The sequence below is a fragment of the Neoarius graeffei genome, chromosome 24, assembly GCF_027579695.1.
Source record: "Neoarius graeffei isolate fNeoGra1 chromosome 24, fNeoGra1.pri, whole genome shotgun sequence".
Lineage (NCBI taxonomy): Eukaryota > Metazoa > Chordata > Actinopteri > Siluriformes > Ariidae > Neoarius > Neoarius graeffei.
In genome coordinates, this window is record NC_083592.1 from 14,086,418 (window position 1) to 14,104,551 (window position 18,134).

At 41.2% G+C, this 18,134-nt stretch overlaps 1 protein-coding gene and 1 pseudogene across 5 annotated transcripts in view; one reads left to right on the top strand and one right to left on the bottom strand.

Annotated features, from left to right (window-relative positions):
* The window catches only part of mfsd3 (major facilitator superfamily domain containing 3), a 38,366-nt gene extending 28,386 nt beyond the window's left edge, over nucleotides 1–9,980 (top strand). For 3 of the 5 annotated variants that reach the window (XM_060906749.1, XM_060906752.1, XM_060906750.1), the window contains one exon: nucleotides 5,169–9,980. In XM_060906749.1, coding sequence (XP_060762732.1) covers nucleotides 5,169–5,372 — 204 coding nt within the window. In that variant the 3' untranslated portion in view covers nucleotides 5,373–9,980. The remainder of the gene's footprint in view (nucleotides 1–5,168) is intronic. The other 2 variants (XR_009651388.1, XM_060906753.1) reach the window with 2 other exon arrangements.
* A 7,768-nt stretch (nucleotides 9,981–17,748) lies between these two features.
* Nucleotides 17,749–18,134, bottom strand: part of LOC132872898 (craniofacial development protein 2-like) — a 1,517-nt pseudogene continuing 1,131 nt past the window's right edge.

Sequence of the window (18,134 nt, forward strand, 5' to 3'; positions counted from 1 at the left end):
TGCAAAAATGAGTACACTCCACAACAAAAACTACTACATCTAGTACTTTATATGGGCTCCATGATTTTTAATGACAGCACCAAGTCTTCTAGGCATGGAATGAACAAGTTGGCGACATTTTGCAACATCGATCTTTTTCCATTCTTCAACAATGACCTCTTTTAGTGACTGGATGCTGGATGGAGAGTGATGCTCAACTTGTCTCCTCAGAATTCCCCAAAGAAAATAATTTCTTTACACCACAAAGGTGGAGGCTACAAGAAGATCAGCAAAGCTTTACTTATCAGTGAGAATACTGTAGCAAAAGTGGTACAAAAATTTAAGAAAGATGGAACTGTAACCATCTCACAGAGACGTCCAGGTCATCCACGGAAGTTAATACCTCGACAGGAGTGTCTTCTGATGAGAAAGGTTGAAGAAAATCGGCCTGCAAGTTCACTGCAGTTATCTAAAGAAATAGAAAGCCAAACTGGGGTGACTATTTCCTGTGACACAATACGGCGTACACTGCAGAGGAATGGCATGCATGGATGCCGTCCACGAAAGAAGCCTCTACTAAAGCCCAGGCACAAAAAAGCCCGCCTAGAGTTTGCCAGGGCCCATGCTGACAAAGATGAAGACTACTGGGACTCTATACTCTGGAGTGATGAGACCAAGATAAATGTTTTTGGAACTGATGGCTTCAAAACTGTATTGCGTCACAAAGGTGAAGAATACAAAGAAAAATGCATGGTGCCTACACTGAAACATGGTGGTGGCAGTGTCCTTATGTGGGGCTCCATGAGTGCTGCTGGTGTCTGGGAGCTGCATTTCATTGATGGCATCATGAATTCACAGACGTATTGCTCTATACTGAAGGAGAAGATGCTACCATCACTCTGTGCCCTTGGTCGTCATGCACTTTTCCAACATGACAATGATCCTAAACACACATCTAAGGCTACTGTTGGATTTCTGAAGAAGAACAGGGTGAACATGATTCAGTGGCCAAGTATGTCTCCTGATCTGAACCCAATCGAACACCTATGGGGAATTCTGAAGAGACAAGTTGAGCATCACTCTCCATCCAGCATCCAGTCACTAAAAGAGGTCATTGTTGAAGAATGGAAAAAGATTGATGTTGCAGAATGTCGCCAACTTGTTCATTCCATGCCTAGAATACTTGGTGCTGTCATTAAAAATCATGGAGCCCATACAAAGTACTAGATGTAGTAGTTTTTGTTGTGGGGTGTACTCATTTTTGCACCACCCTAATTTGAGTAAAACTGAAAAATGTGTAATCTAAGTTTATATTATTAACCTTACTTTCACGTTATAAGTTAAACAGATGTTATATTAAACTTTGCCTTGTCAACATTTTGGAAATTGTTTGTGTTCACTGAGATATTGTTTAAAATGTTACTTTTCAAAGGGGGTGTACTCATTTACGCTGGTGCTTGAAAGTTTGTGAACCCTTGAGAATTTTCTATATTTCTGCATAAATATGACCTAAAACATCAGATTTTCACACAAGTCCTAAAAGTAGATAAAGAGAACCCAGTTAAACAAATGAGACAAAAATACAACCCCGATTCCAAAAAAGTTGGGACAAAGTACAAATTGTAAATAAAAACAGAATGCAATAATTTACAAATCTCAAAAACTGATATTGTATTCACAATAGAACATAGACAACATATCAAATGTCAAAAGTGAGACATTTTGAAATTTCATGCCAAATATTGGCTCATTTGAAATTTCATGACAGCAACACATCTCAAAAAAGTTGTGACAGGGGCAATAAGAGGCTGGAAAAGTTAAAGGTGCAAAAAAGGAACAGCTGGAGGACCAAATTGCAACTCATTAGGTCAATTGGCAATAGGTCATTAACATGACTGGGTATAAAAAGAGCATCTTGGAGTGGCAGCGGCTCTCAGAAGTAAAGATGGGAAGAGGATCACCAATTCCCCTAATTTCTGCGCCGACAAATAGTGGAGCGGTATCAGAAAGGAGTTTGACAGTGTAAAATTGCAAACAGTTTGAACATATCATCTACAGTGCATAATATCATTAAAAGATTCAAAGAATCTGGAAGAATCTCTGCACGTAAGGGTCAAGGCCGAAAAACCATACTGGGTGCCCGTGATCTTCGGGCCCTTAGACGGCACTGCATCACATACAGGCATGCTTCTGTATTGGAAATCACAAAATGGGCTCAGGAATATTTCCAGAGAACATTATCTGTGAACACAATTCATCGTGCCATCCGCTGTTGCCAGCTAAAACTCTATAGTTCAAAGAAGAAGCCGTATCTAAACATGATCCAGAAGCACAGATGTTTTCTCTGGGCCAAGGCTCATTTAAAATGGACTGTGGCAAAGTAGAAAACTGCTCCGTGGTCAGACGAATCAAAATTTGAAGTTCTTTATGGAAATCAGGGACGCCGTGTCATTCGGACTAAAGAGGAGAAGGATGACCCAAGTTGTTATCAGCGCTCAGTTCAGAAGCCTGCATCTCTGATGGTATGGGGTTGCATTAGTGCGTGTGGCATGGGCAGCTTACACATCTGGAAAGACACCATCAATGCTGAAAGGTATATCCAGGTTCTAGAGCAACATATGCTCCCATCCAGACGACGTCTCTTTCAGAGAAGACCTTGCATTTTCCAACATGACAATGCCAAACCATATACTGCATCAATTACAGCATCATGGCTGCGTAGAAGAAGGGTCCGGGTACTGAACTGGCCAGCCTGCAGTCCAGATCTTTCACCCATAGAAAACATTTGGCGCATCATAAAACGGAAGATACGACAAAAAAGACCTAAGACAGTTGAGCAACTAGAACCCTACATTAGTCAAGAATGAGTTAACATTCGGCTATCCCTAAACTTGAGCAACTTGTCTCCTCAGTCCCCAGACGTTTACAGACTGTTGTAAAGAGAAAAGGGGATGTCTCACAGTAGCCTTGTCCCAACTTTTTTGAGATGTGTTGTTGTCATGAAATTTAAAATCACCTAATTTTTCTCTTTAAATGATACATTTTCTCAGTTTAAACATTTGATATGTCATCTGTGTTCTATTCTGAATAAAATATGGAATTTTGAAACTTCCACATCATTGCATTCCGTTTTTATTTACAATTTGTACTTTGTCCCAACTTTTTTGGAATCGGGGTTGTATTATACCTGGTCATTTATTTATTGAGGAAAATGATCCAATATTACATATCTGTGAGTGGCAAAAGTATGTGAATGTCTCGGATTAGCAGTTCATTTGATGGTGAAATTAGACTCGGGTGTTTTCAGTCACATGGGATGTCAATCAGGTGTGAGTGGACACCCTGTTTTACAACCCCGATTCCAAAAAAGTTGGGACAAAGTACAAATTGTAAATAAAAACAGAATGCAATGATGTGGAAGTTTCAAAATTCCATATTTTATTCAGATCTTTTTATACAAAAAGATTTTTTATTCCTATTGCCAATTGACCTAATGAGTTGCAATTTGGTCCTCCAGCTGTTCCTTTTTTTGTACCATGATGCTGTAGTTGATGCAGTATGTGGTTTGGCAATTTGATATGATTTTGTACCTTTAACTTTTCCAGCCTCTTATTGCCCCTGTCCCTACTTTTTTGGGATGTGTTGCTGTCATGAAATTTCAAATGAGCCAATATTTGGCATGAAATTTCAAAATGTCTCACTTTTGAGATTTGATATGTTGTCTATGTTCTATTGTGAATACAATATCATTTTTTGAGATTTGTAAATTATTGCATTACATTTTTAATTACAATTTGTACTTTGTCCCAAATCTTTTGGAATCGGGGTTGTATTTAAAGAACAGAGATCTATCAAAGTCTGATTTTCACAACACATGTTTGTGGAAGTGTATCATGGCACGAACAAAGGAGATTTCTGAGGACCTCAGAAAGTGTTGTTGATGCTCATCAGGCTGGAAAAGGCTACAAAACCATCTCTAAGGAGTTTGGACTCCACCAATCCACAGTCAGACAGATTGTGTACAAATGGAGGAAATTCAAGACCATTGTTACCCTCCCCAGGAGTGGTCAACCAACAAAGATCACTCCAAGAGCAAGGCGTGTAATAGTCGGCGAGGTCGCAAAGGACCCCAGGGTAACTTCTAAGCAACTGAAGGCCTCTCTCACATTGGCTAATGTTAATGTTCATGAGTCCACCATCAGGAGAACACTGAACAACAATGGTGTGCATGGCAGGGTCGCCATGCACACTTTTTGCTCTCCAAAGAGAACATTGCTGCTCATCTGCAGTTTGCTAAAGATCACGTGGACAAGCCAGAAGGCTATTGGAAAAATGTTTTGTGGACAGATGAGACCAAAATACAAGTTTTTGATTTAAATGAGAAGTGTTATGTTTGGAGAAAGAAAAACACTGCATTCCAGCATAAGAACTTTATCCCAACTGTGAAACATGGTGGTGGTAGTATCATGGTTTGGACCTGTTTTGCTGCATCTGGGCCAAGACGGCTTACCATCACAGATGGAACAATGAATTCTGAGATATACCAGGAAATTCTAAAGGAAAATCTCAGGAGCATCTGTCCATGAACTGAATCTTAAGAGAAGGTGAGTCATGCAGCAAGACAATGACCCTAAGCACACAAGTCATTCTACCAAAGAATGGTTAAAGAAGAATAAAGTTAATGTTTTGGAATGGCCAAGTCAAAGTCCTGACTTTAATCCAATCGAAATGTTGTGGAAGGACCTGAAGCGAGCAGTTCATGTGAGGAAACCCACCAACATCCCAGAGTTGAAGCTGTTCTGTATGGAGGAATGGGCTAAAATTCCTCCAAGCCGGTGTGCAGGACTGATCAACAGTTCCTGGAAACGTTTAGTCGCAGTTATTGCTGCATAAAGGGGTCACACCAGATACTGAAAGCAAAGGTTCACATACTTTTGCCACTCACAGATATGTAATATTGCATTATTTTCCTTAATAAATAAATGGCCAAGTATAATATTTTTGTCTCATTTGTTTAACTGGGTTCTCTTTATCTACTTATAGGACTTGTGTGAAAATCTGATTGTTTCACGTCATATGTATGCAAAAATATGAAAAATTCTAAAGTGTTCACAAACTTTCAAGCACTACTGTATACGTATGTGTGTGTAGATGCAGTAATTTTTATTATTTCTTTTTCTTGTATTCAGGCGACTCACTACAGCTTCTTGGCCACCCTGGAGGTGTTAGGGAAACTGTGTTTCAGCACCCTAGCTGGAGCCATAGTGGACACTGTGGGCTTCCCTATCGCCTTCCTCCTCTTCCTCTTCCTCACCTCCAGCAGCGCCCTGCACGTGTGGAGAGCCATGGACATGGGAGTTTTGAAGGAACAGCTCAAAGAACAGCCACAGTAAATCAAGGACAGGAGGAGACTGTGGTGTGTGTGTGGTTGCATAAATGTGGCTAAAAGAACAAATGAGAAGGATTGGCAAGGTAAAAAAAAAAAATTCCTGTGTTTTCTGCTTGAAATGCTGGACTACTAACTTGAACCAAACATTCTACTGTGTGTGTATATATATACTGGATGCATATTATAATTAAGTGATTATAGAAAGGTGTCGATGGAGCAGAATTTCTGGCATGGTCCAAGGATCCAATAACAGTTAAGACCTTGTTTATACATGTATCCTGGATATCAGGATCTGTATCTGGATTGAGATTATCCACATGTGGATGAAAGAGTTAATTTTAGGTGACTGGTGTCCTGCAGAACCTGAGCAAAAATAAGTCCAGAGAGTAGCCACCTCAGATCTGAAGCACATGGGCCAAACCCATGTGCAATTTAAATGAACCCAATAAAAAAAAATCAAACTTTTTTTTTTTATAAAGTTTCATGCTGTTAGATATGAAGCTTGTCAGACATTTTCATTAACACGGGAGTATGATGCGGTGCTGCATGATTCATTCATTCATTTTCAATAAATGCTTTATCCTGAGAATGTAGTTTAAATTACAAGCAGCAACAATAACTAAGTTAATCAGAAAATATCACAAGTAAGTAAAACCCCTATATAATAATAACTGCAGGAGAGGGCTGGATTCAATCAAAGTCCCTTCCACGCCAGCATCTGGTCTTCACAGGCAGTCTCCTGTCCCAGTACTAACCAGCTCTTTGAGGCGTGTAGTGTCAATGGGTGTGGTGCCGATCTCCATTTCTATAGCCCTTAGCCTCTCACCTATATAGCTAGGGTTACAGTGGGGGGGCTAGTCCCCTGGTAACCACAAGAGTTTGACTCCCTAGTCACATTTGTATCGCAGCATGTCTTGCCAGATGGAAGTCGGTACCATTTTTATGATGGTCTTTGGTATGACCGGACCATGAGTAGAGCTCGCGATCTCCAGATCCAGAGGTGGACATGCTAACCACTAGGCCAACTTGCAAGGGCTGGATTGGGATAAATAAATCAAAAACACTTCTTGTCAGAGATGCATTTCAGCCATGTTATGTCACATGGAATTGCATCTGTCTCTCCAAGCCACATTTACCAACTAAAATGGACCTGCGATAGAAATGAGGTTCTTGGTGCTTTTACGATGTTAGCGAGTTTATACACAGCACAAAAAAACAATCATGTAATACAGCTCGCGGATATCGGATCAGTCTGGTCAGGTGGAGATGCACTTGATTACAGGTGTCGTTACAATCTTATCAGGATACAAGATGCATGAAAAGTCCAGGTGGAAACAGGTTCGAAAGCTTGCGCGGCAGCCAGGTATTGTGAGAAACTGCAGCTCATCCTAGTGGATCGTCCCAACATGCTTTTCAGCAGTCAGGAAATCCAGGCCTCAATAAGGCAATAAAACTGAGCCATCACTGAGAGCATGTCGGTAGGTTTGCCAAAAAAAAAAAAAGAGTAGTAACCTGTATTTTACTCACAATTAAAAACAACTTCCTATTATTTATTTCAAATGTATATTACAGGAAGTAGGTCTCTAGTAACTGACATGTAATGAAAACACAGTAGATGTACATGATTATGATATAGAATTATATCTAGTGGTCTTTAAAATACTGTTTTTTTTCCCTTAATAACACCAAAGCTTACTACACTTCCCTGCCAAAAAAAAAGTTGCGCACTAATATTTGATTGGACCGCCTTTAGCTTTGATTACAGCATACATTCAGCATGGCATTGTTCGATAAACTTATGCAATGTCACAACATTTATTTCAGTCCAGAGTTGTATAAATTTTTCACCGAGATCTTGTGTTGAGGATGGGAGAGTCGAACCACTGCATAAAGTCTTCTCCAGCATCCCAAAGATTCTCAATGGGGTTAAGGTCAGGACTCTGTGGTGGGTAATTCATGTGTGAAAATGATTCCTTATGCTTCCTGAACCACTCTTTCATAATCTGAGCCCTAATTTTATGCCTGTGCCATCAGGGAAGAAAAAATCCATTGATGTGATGAGATGATAACCTGGTCATTCAAGTCATCAGCGGACTTCATTTTACTGCCCCATAACATTGCTGAGCCTTGACCTGACCAACTGAAGCAACCCCAGATCATAACACTGTCTCCAGAGGCTTGTACAGTGGCCACTATGCATGATGGGTGCATTGCTTCATGAGCTTCCCTTCTTACCCTGACACACCTGTCAATCTGGACATGACCTTTTCCATTGCTCCAGAGTCCAATCTTTATGCTTTCGAGCAAAATTTAAGCCTTTTCTCCTGATCAGTCTCACTAACAAGTGGTTTTCTTATAGACACACAGCTGTTTAGTCCCAATCCTGTGAGTTCTCATCACATTGTGAGTGTGGATATGCTCTTAATTTCACTATTAAACATAGTCGTGAGTTCTACTGTCAATTTTATTACGAATCGACTTCACCAAGCATTTAAGTGATCTCTGATCATGGTCAGTCAGGATCATTTTCCAACCATGTTTTTTCCATGAAGTTGACAGTTCACTGCTATCCTTCCAAGTTTTAATAATGCTTTAGACAGTTTGTAACCAAATTCCAGTCATTTCAACAATCTCCTTCGTTGTTTTCTTTGCTTGATCCAGGCCAATAATGTCACCCTTCTGGAACACAGTAGCATCTTTTCCACGAGTACGGGATACACCTTCCAATATTGTTTGTTTAAGAAATGAGAAGCTACTCACTGCATCAGTTCGGGTTAAAAGAATTGTTGCAGCTGAAACGTATTAATCCCTGCAGTAATTATCCAATCAAATGCTCTTAAGTATTTGCTTATTTAAATCTAAATGGCACTTTTTTTTTTTTTTTTTTGGCCGGGCAGTGTATATTACGGTAGCTGTATCTGAGCAAAGAGAATGTGTAAATTTAATTATGGTTTTTTGTTTGTTTGTTTTTAGAAATCATTTATTTTTGGCATTGTTTAAAAAAAAAAAGAAAGAGAAGGAAAATACTTAATAGCTAATCATTAGTATGACACATTTCAAACATCAGATTATTATTATTATTATTATTATTTTATTTTTTCTTTATTATTATCTCGTCTTTTAGCAGACATGGATGTAAAATACTGTAAATCTAAATGATTGGATATTTTTGAAGCACACCAATTTATATCAATTTCTTTGTCTGGAACGTCACTTGAGTGCTTTACATTCCCTATGCAACAGTGCAATAAGGTTTTTACTGAACTGATCTGGGGCGGGTTTTCCAAAAGCCTCTTAATGCTAAGAGCTTCTTAACTAGGAGAGCGTGTATTCATTGTGATGCTTGCTCTACTATTTAACAATGATCTTTGTGCTATGATGCTTTTGGGAAACCTACCCCTGTTTGTCTAATATTTTTGATCACGCGTATTTGACTACAAATTGTGAAGGTCCAGCTACATAAAATTTCTTGTTTACAAAAGATCCGGATATGCAGCCAACATAGATGAATGGCAGCAACATTTTCATCAAGGGTTTTTTTTTGTGTGTGTAAACAAGCCATGGTGTCACTTAACTCTTCAGACCAGAGAAGGTAAATGGAGAGAGAAAAAAATAGCTACTGTACTTTCAGTTAAATAATTTACATAAATGCACGACATTGGCTATAAAAAGCCGCACCAGAGCATCTGTTAGAGTATTTTTCATTTCTCATGCTTGGTTCAATTCACTATAAGCACATTGCTGGGACTGCAGTCTGGACTGGTTGCCAAATGACAACCATGACTATAGATTTTGTTTTTAATTTATTTTGCAGCAAAAAAAAAAATTGCATTAATGTATCAAGAAAAGTAGCCAGTAGTTGTATACAGTACCGTTCAAAAGTTTGGACACCCCTACTCTAGTCATTCATAGGTTTTTCTATATGTTGTATTTTCTACATTGTAGAGCAATACTGAGACATCAAAACTATGAAATAGCACATGGAACATATATGGAGCTATGCGGTAAACAAAAAAAGTATTAAAATGTTTCATATTTTAGATTCTTCAAAGTCACCACTGTTTACCTTGATGACGCTTTGCACACTGTTGGCATTATCTTAACCAGCTTCATGAGGTCATTACCTGGAACGCTTCTTAATGTGTTTAAGATCAAACAGCAAATAATAAATAATACAAATACAGTAAATATCCCTATTCCACACCACAACTGTCGTAATCCATATTATGTCAAGAACCACTCAACTAAATAAAGAGAAACGACATCCATCATTACTTTAAGACATGAAGTGTATTTTAATAAAGAAAAATAAAGAAAAAAACATTAAATTAGAAGCTGTGTCCAAACTTTTGGCTGGTACTGTGTTTAAAGCCAACACTAAAAGGAAATTCCAAGGGGAGTGTGCAAGTATGAGACATACAGTATGAAACACAGTAGCAGCATTTAAGACATAAGGCGGTATGAAGCAAGAATATTAGGTGCTACATTTTCTTATTGTTTATTAATTTTTCTATTGCAATCACTGTAGAGCCATCACCAGAATGCACAGTGTTTGATATACAGTACCAGCATCACCTTGCACAAAACCTATAAATAAAAACCTGCTACTGGACTTCTCAGTGTCTGTGTTTGTCCTTTTGCATGCATTCAGAAAAAAACAACACCCTTATTTTCAGTTTTTATTTCAGAATGTTATTTGCTTTCTTGGTTCATAGACCAAAAAAAAAGACATCTCGATTGTGTGTTGATCTGAGAAAACTCTTTGGCTGTTGCTGTGACCTGAATTCTTGCAAACAGCCAAAAATTAGAAAGTACAAATATTGAATTTGTATTTTGAAACATTGATTTATTTCACCAGAATGAAATGGAAATGCTTTTATTTATTTTATTATCTTGCAGAGCCTATCTTTCTGTAAAGGAAGTAGTTGTTTTCCTATTGTTTTCTAGTTGTCGACTGTACAATTTCAGTGAGCCTGTTCCCATTGAAGCTTTAGGTTCTTCTTCTTGGCTGATATGAGTGGAATCTGACATGATCTGCTCTGATCATCCACCTCAATGTTGAATGTATTGTGCATTCTGAGATGCTTTTCTGCTCACCACAGCTGTAAAGAGTGGTTATTTGAGTTACTGTGGACTTTTGCTCTGTCAGATAGAGCTAATCTGGCCATTCTCCACTGACCAGTCATCAGTAAGGCATTTTCACTTGCAGAACCACCACTCACTGGGTGTTTTTTGGTTTTTCTGAGTAAACGCTAGAGACTGTTGTGTAGGAAAATTTGAAATAATCAAACCAGTCTGTCTGGCACCAACAACCATGCCACAAAGTCACTGAGAGCACATTTTACCCATTCTGATGTTTGATTTGAACATAAACTGAAGCTCTTGATTTTTATCTCCTTGATTTTTTGCATTGTGCATGACTGACAGATTGGATAATTAAATGAAAGTGCAGGTATTCTTAATAAAATGGTCAGCAAGTATATGTAGTGTTTTTTGTTATTTTTTATTAAATATGTCAGATCTAATGACTGTAAATCTTTAGGCAAAATGTAATCTTATACAAAAGGAACCTGAGAAAACATTGTTCCAAAGCAAATGAAATAATGTTATCCAGTACACATTTCATTTGTGTGAAGTAATTGCCCCCTTGAGCTTAATAACTGGTTGCACCATTTTCCACTAATCAATTCCCAACTAATGTCAGTCTTTTACAGTAATGTGGAGAAATTTTAACCTTCTCTTTTATTATAAAACTGCTATTGGTTCTCATTAATTCTCATAGACTTCTTGTTTTATATCCTGAAACTACCTCAGTAAAATGTTTGAGTAATGTGCAGAGATTCCAACATACATGATTTGGGCATAGCAACTACAGATTTGAAGCACAATTACGGTGCTACACATAGACCTGAAAATGGACCCTGTATTACAGTACAAGCTCAGTTGTCTGAACCCCTTTTTTCTGAACATCCTCTTAGTCAGCCAAACTTTTTCCCCAAAAAGAGTTTGGATAATTGGGTTTATACTGTACAGTAAACCCTGCATTTATTTTCCTCAAAAAGTAGCTCAAAATGGCCTAGATTACATCTCTGAGCTTCACTGAAATTTGGTTTCTGGGGGCCTTGGCGGCTTCGCTCAGTTTCACCTCGCTACGCTCGGAGATGCTACTCTTTTTCATTTGCCAATGTTGGCATCTCTGAATATGTTGGATATTCTTCTTTTTCTTCTTTTGGCTGCTCCTGTTGGGGTCCCCACAGCGGATCATTATGATCTGCATATTTGATTAGGTTTTTACACGGGATGCCCTTCCTGATGCAACCCTCCCCAATCTATCTGGGCTTCGGACTGGCACTAAGTATGGACTGGCTTGTGTATCCCCAGTGGCTGGGTATTTTTGAGTAATATGTCTGATGTTTCAGTAATATTTTGCCGTAAGGAAATACTAGTATATGAGGTGTCTCCTTTGCCTCCCTTTGCCTGCAGATAGAGGCAATAGACTGCAAATATACCACCAAAGAGGAGCTTTTTGTGACTGGCCACACAGGTTCCTGAAAGGAAGGAGCTGTAGGTACTCTTAAAAAGGCTCAGTCCACTATGTTTGTCTCAAGTTCAAGTGCAATGCACAAATTTGTGTTCAAATGGGTTAGCCCTACCAGCACGGTCTCACCATACTGAGAGTAAAATCATTTAAGTAGGCCACTGTTAACACCAAACAAATGAGATCTATCACTTGCTCCCTGCTACTGCAGGCCATCTCATCTCAGGCCCTGTCCACACGGCAACGGATTCAGGTGAATCCGATACAATTGTTTATCGTTTTGGCCTGGCGTCCACACGGCACCGGCGTTTTGGGTGCCCCAAAATGCAATCTTTTGAAAGATCTGGCAACGTTGCCGTTGCGAAGTCGTCTGGATGAGTAGAACGGATTTGTTTACGATGACGTCACAACCACATGACTGTCAGTGCTTCACGCCGGGTAGACGTGTAACGAACTCGATGCGAGTTGTCAACAAATCCTATAACTTGGTTCATGAAACGCGCTTACAAAATATTTTCACTGTGAATATTTATTGTATAATGGTGCAAAGTGAGTGAGAGAGAAAATAGCCCTTAGGGCAGAGTCAATCCCGCCAGCAAAAATAGGGAAAAAAAGGAGCGATCTCACCTCTTCAGATGTTGGTTTAAGTCCTACAATACATTCCTCAAAAAGGGCGTAGAACAACAAATTAATCCATCAACGTGTAGCATTCAATTTATTCCGGACCATTAAAGACGCCGCCTTCCGTGTAGAATCAAGGCCTCTGCATGCTCGTGCGACAAGGCTTTCGCAGATAGCTTTTCGCAGACAGTTGTAATTTATTGTTGAGCGGGGATAATAGGCGTGCACGATGTTATTCACCGGCACAACGCAAGGGGGCGCGAAGTCGCTAGGAGTAGTTGGTGGGTGTGGTTAGTGGAGTGTTTATCCTCCGGTTACTTATAATAACTAGAACTTTTTTTTTATAATGACTAGAACTGGAGTCGTATAGATGTATGTACTTCCTCAATCAACCGCTCTTCGTGCTGCTCCATCTTCGCTCGTGTTTTTAAAAATGCCGGTCGTGAAAACAAACCAAACCAGGAAAGTAGGGAAGCGGAAGTGCGTGTACAGCGGATGTAGAGTGGACCAATCGGAGCCCTCTTGTCTGCGGCACTGTCTGCGAGGCTTCTGCAGTGGTCACAATTTTTGGGAGGTGCGCGCAGAGCGTCTGCGAAGGTGGGGGGGGCTACGCAGACACTGTCTGCAACGCTATCTGCGGGGACTGGGTTGTCAGCATAAATTGGCCTTCATACGTCATCCTCGCCACCATATTGGATAGGTCAAAGCGGAGAATAAAGATGCCTCATTCATGTGCTGCGTTTAACTGTACCAACAGGTTTACCATCCAAACGAGATCACATGGGATTACCTTTCACAGGTGAGACTGGAAAAATACTTTTCATTGTATTTGGTCATTATAACGTAATTTTACAAACAGATTTTCCTGACTTTGTGGCTAATATGAAGTCTTGCGCATAATAGTTTATGCGCATGCGTCCTTACTTCTATTGTTCTGGTGTCTCCGATGGGACCGTCTTACAGCGCCCCTAGAGGTGTGGCATGTGTATTGCATCGTTTTCAGCAAGCGTTGCGTTGCCATATGGACCTGATATTTTACTGATCGTTGCCCATTTGGACGTGATATTTTTTTAAATAACATCTCGTTGCCATTGTCGTGTGGATGTAGCCTCAGTGAGCTGTGCACTGACATCCTACATGCAGTGGACCCATTAATGTGGGGACTGACAGAGGATGAAAGAGCACACTTACAGGTACTATCAGAAGGTGAGAATTGCCCACTTGATGACCAAATATGCCTTCTCCAAAGTCTTGTACTTGCTTTCCATTATTGTGGGCTTCTAGCTAATGTAGAGATCCAGGTAGTCCTTCCCCTCCACACCAGGGACAAAAGGCTGCATACAACAATGGTTCAATGTGGTGTTCTCTGAGGCTTCTGTGACTCTTTCAACCTAGCAACCTGTGCTGTCAGGTATTGGGAGAACCAGGGAGACCTGAGTGAATATAGCCTTTATTTTAGGTTACCTTCTGGCCAAAGTCCTCCCTCTTAGGAACCACTTTTGCCTGAGCCACAGGCAACACAGATTGTTTTAAAAGGTTGAGGCAGTATATTTGCAGTGCATTGCCTCAATCAGTTCACCTGACCTCATAGTCAAGTACCCCTACTTTCTATGTGACCTCAAAGGGACATTGCCACTTGGCAAGTTCTTTAGAGCACTTTGGTGCTGTCATGGTATGAAATCCCATTGCTGGGTACCACTGTCACAGCTGGGACTATTGTTTCTGGTCCTGACACAAATTCTCTGTTGGACCAATGTGTGGAGTTTTGCTCTCAGGTCCAGGAGGTATTGAATTCCTATTTTCTCCTAATGACAGGAAAAGATGCTGTAGGGCTTGGAACCACAGTAATTCACATGGGAAGAACCATCTGGAGGCTTGTGTGACCTCTTGTACTATGAGTAACATGGACTCAAGTCAATTATCGCAATTGATCACATTGTAATATCATGCAAATCATATTTTTAACATCTGATTTTCCTAATCATGCTATAATTTAAAATATCTGGCTTTTCTATCCAATATAAAAGCACACAGTTATCTCCAACTACTCAGTACAGGGGTTCAAGTTTTCAAGTGCTGTCGAGGAACCAAATGAACTTAAAATGATCAGATTTAGCATCAGAGATTTTTACTATTGCATTTGGTAAAAAAAAGTGTGAAGAACATGTTCGTAATCTTCTACACAACTGGTTGTTCATAAATTTGTGTTATCACTTGATGTGCTGCAAATAAAGCTATACAACCGTACATTTACAAATTTTGGTAGCCTCTATGTGGATGGACTTGTCATACACTGGGTCTTGAAAGCATACAAGAAAACAAACTTAGCATTCTTCTAACTACATTATTTGGCCTTAGTGCAACTGAATTGAAAACACACTCTTGGGGGGGAATGCCATGCAGGAGTGGAAAATGTGGAGGAGGGCAACTGGTAGACTGTGAAGAACAGGAGGGACAGCCTGTCCTGTGGTGTCGATTAGAAAGAGACCCCCAACCGTGGAACCAAGATTGGGAAAAGTTTTCCAGCTGTGACAGAGAATCTGTAGAAGCAAGTAAATCATGTGCTGGAGCAGGGTAAAAATTAAAACCATGTGGTCCTGGCCATGTCAGCAAACTACTGAATGATGGGAATAATGGTATAGTAACTGTGATGGGCAGAAACTGGAAACTGTGACATGGAATCCTTACTCTGCACGATCAAAAAAGGCCTCCAGTGGGGATTTTGAGGCTTTACAATAATGCTTTGCTGGTCACTTTGAAAAATACTACTTAAAACACCATCAGTGAAACATTTAATTTAAAAAAATAAAAGTTTATAGTCAGTGTATTTGTACTGATGTTTCTGCTGTACTGAAAGTGTCCCAAACAATGCATTACAATGCTTTAACCTATTCACCATGGATGGGATGTCAATCCATCACAGGGCGCTAGACAGAGGAATCCTACAGCTATGAGGTTTATAATTAATGACAATGGAATAAATAATACATTTTCAACACTATAAGTTTAAATAGAATGCCTCCAGTGGAGAATTGCTGATGTGGTTGACCACGAGTCAGTATCGCTGTTTTCCTTGAGGTTTTGAATAAATCTGTCCCTTATTACATCGAAGACAAGTTAGATAGAGATAGGTCAGTGTATGGATCCAGACACTTAGTATTGATTTGATAGCCCATGAGCGAAAACTCCTATCTTGATCAAAGTCATGTGGGAGAAGGAGAGGAGCTGGGAGATTGTGAGTAACAGGCGGGACATTCTGTCCTGTGGTGTTGATTGGAGAGAGGCACCTGACTGTGGAGCCAAGATTGGGAAAATATCTCCAGCTGAGACAGAATCCACAGAGCCTGATCCAGAGAAAAATGGCTTCTCTGCATTTCCTGGTCATATTCAGTGTTGAGTGACAGTGACAGTCTTGAACAGCCAGATTGTTATCAGTGTTGTATTGCTTCTTTACTGCACCTAATGCTGTTTGGGTGATTCCATGATCGGGGTACGATTAGTCCTTGTAACTCTTGAAATTACTCTAACAATTCTAAGACTTTCATTTAATCATCCAGAAACTATTATATGAGGATACTTCAAAAAGTGCTTAGCCTCACCCAGAAACAAGGGGCATAAACTCCCATTGTGGGGCATAACTGTATACTATAAAGCCTTATATTCATAAAGTCGTCCTCAGATGAGCTTGACAGCGGAGTCTCCAGTCGTCTCGATCCTCCATACATCCAGCCAGTTCCCCAGAACTCTCCACTCCTGTGTCTTTCCTCAGCACATCCACGTATGTTGGGGTGGAACTTTCTCATGCCCGCCGCCCATGTTTTGGCTCCCATAGCACCAGTCTACTGGCTGGGAGCTCTCAATGTCTATGGCAGTGGCCAGTGAGCTTCATCCTCCTTGACGCCACTTTCTCGCTGAGCTTTGGTAGCCCTCCATACAACTGCTTGTTGGTGATATGCTGGTTCTGGTCGATGTTTGTTTAGCACTGCATGCAGCATTCTGGTGTAGCACCCATCCAGGGACTTCTGCATGGAGGGCTTCAGAGTCCAGCTCTCACAGCCATACAGGAGGACAGACTCAACAGTTGCCTGGAAGAAGCTCAGCTTGATGTGTTGGGAGAGTTTGGAGTTCCACACACTGTTCATGCCATTCAGGGCCCTCCACACCAGTGCCTTTCTCACCTTAAGGTCCTGTTCAGAGAAATTAACCCAGGAGCCCAGGTACTTGAAGTCACCGACTTCTGCCAGTGCACTGCCCCCTGCTGTCTCGAGAGGCGGGTGGTCCAGGGGGATGTTGTAGGTGATAACCTCCGTCTTTTTGGCATTCAGCCTGAAGCCCACCCTGGCACACTCTGCCTCCACTCTACTCAGGAGCTCCTGTGCCTGCTTCACGCGGTCCAACATCAGACAGATGTCGTCCGCATAATCCAGGTCAGTCAGGACAACAGCAGGATTTCTTCTAGACTTCTTAGGTGTAATTGTGAAACCAAGCTCCTGCTTCTGCCCACTGATGGCTTTCCTTAGCGTGTAGTCCAGAGCTATGATGAAGAGGAAGGGGGCAAGGGTGTCTCCTTGCAGCACCCCTGCCAGAATGTCGAACTCCTCACTTTCACCATCCAGGGTGACTACTTTGGCTCTTGTGCCCGTGTACATGGCCTCTATGGCCCGGAGTAGATTGGGGGGGGGACTCCATAGGCCTTAAGGATTTTCATCATCATGCCTCTGTGTATTGAGTCAAATGCTGTTTTGAAATCAATGAAGCACAGGACCACTGTGAGGTTGTTCTTTTTCACCTCCTTGATGATTCTCCTTAGAGCCAGGATCTGAGATACAGTGGACCTTCCCTTTCTAAACCCGTTCTGGTTGTCCCTCAGGTGGGGGTCAATGGCCTCCCGGATCTGGTTTAGTATCATGTGGTTGTACATTTTCGCTATGACACAGTTCAGGCTAATGCCACAATAGTGGCTTAGACAGATCTCCAGACTTGGGCACCGGGATGATGTTGGAGAGGGACCATATATTGGGCTTGATGTTCTCTATCAGAGCCTGGTTGCAGATCTCCAATACGATGTTGTTGAGATCACAGTTCTTGAGGACCTCTGGGGGGATGCCGCCCAGCCCAGCACTTTTCCTGCTTCAGAGTGGACTTCATTGTGGCAAACTCCATAGTTGTGAAGGGGCCATCGTCAATTTCAAGATTTGCAAGGACTGCAGGCATCTCTTCCTCATCTCCTGCCATTGTCAGGGGTGTGCCGAGGAGATCCCGGAAGTGGGTAAACCAGCAGGTCACTCTCTCCGCTGGACTGCAGCCTGTGAGTTGTCCCTCCCTCAACCTCTTGCGCCTGCTTGTCTCTTTGATGACCTTCCATGACTCCTTGTATTGCCGCTTGCCATGCACAGCCTCCACTTTCCGCACTTTCTCCATCAGTTCCTCCCCGGTCTCTCACCTCCGCTGTGTAACTGGCCTGGAGGTCAGGGCTTCTTGCGAAGGCCTCCCAATCAGGCTGGGCCCTCGGAGTGTATTTGGGGACCCTCAGACTCAGGCGCACCCTCATAGAGACCACACGGTGATCAGAGCCCACAGAGTCGAATGTGCTGTACATCTCTGCAT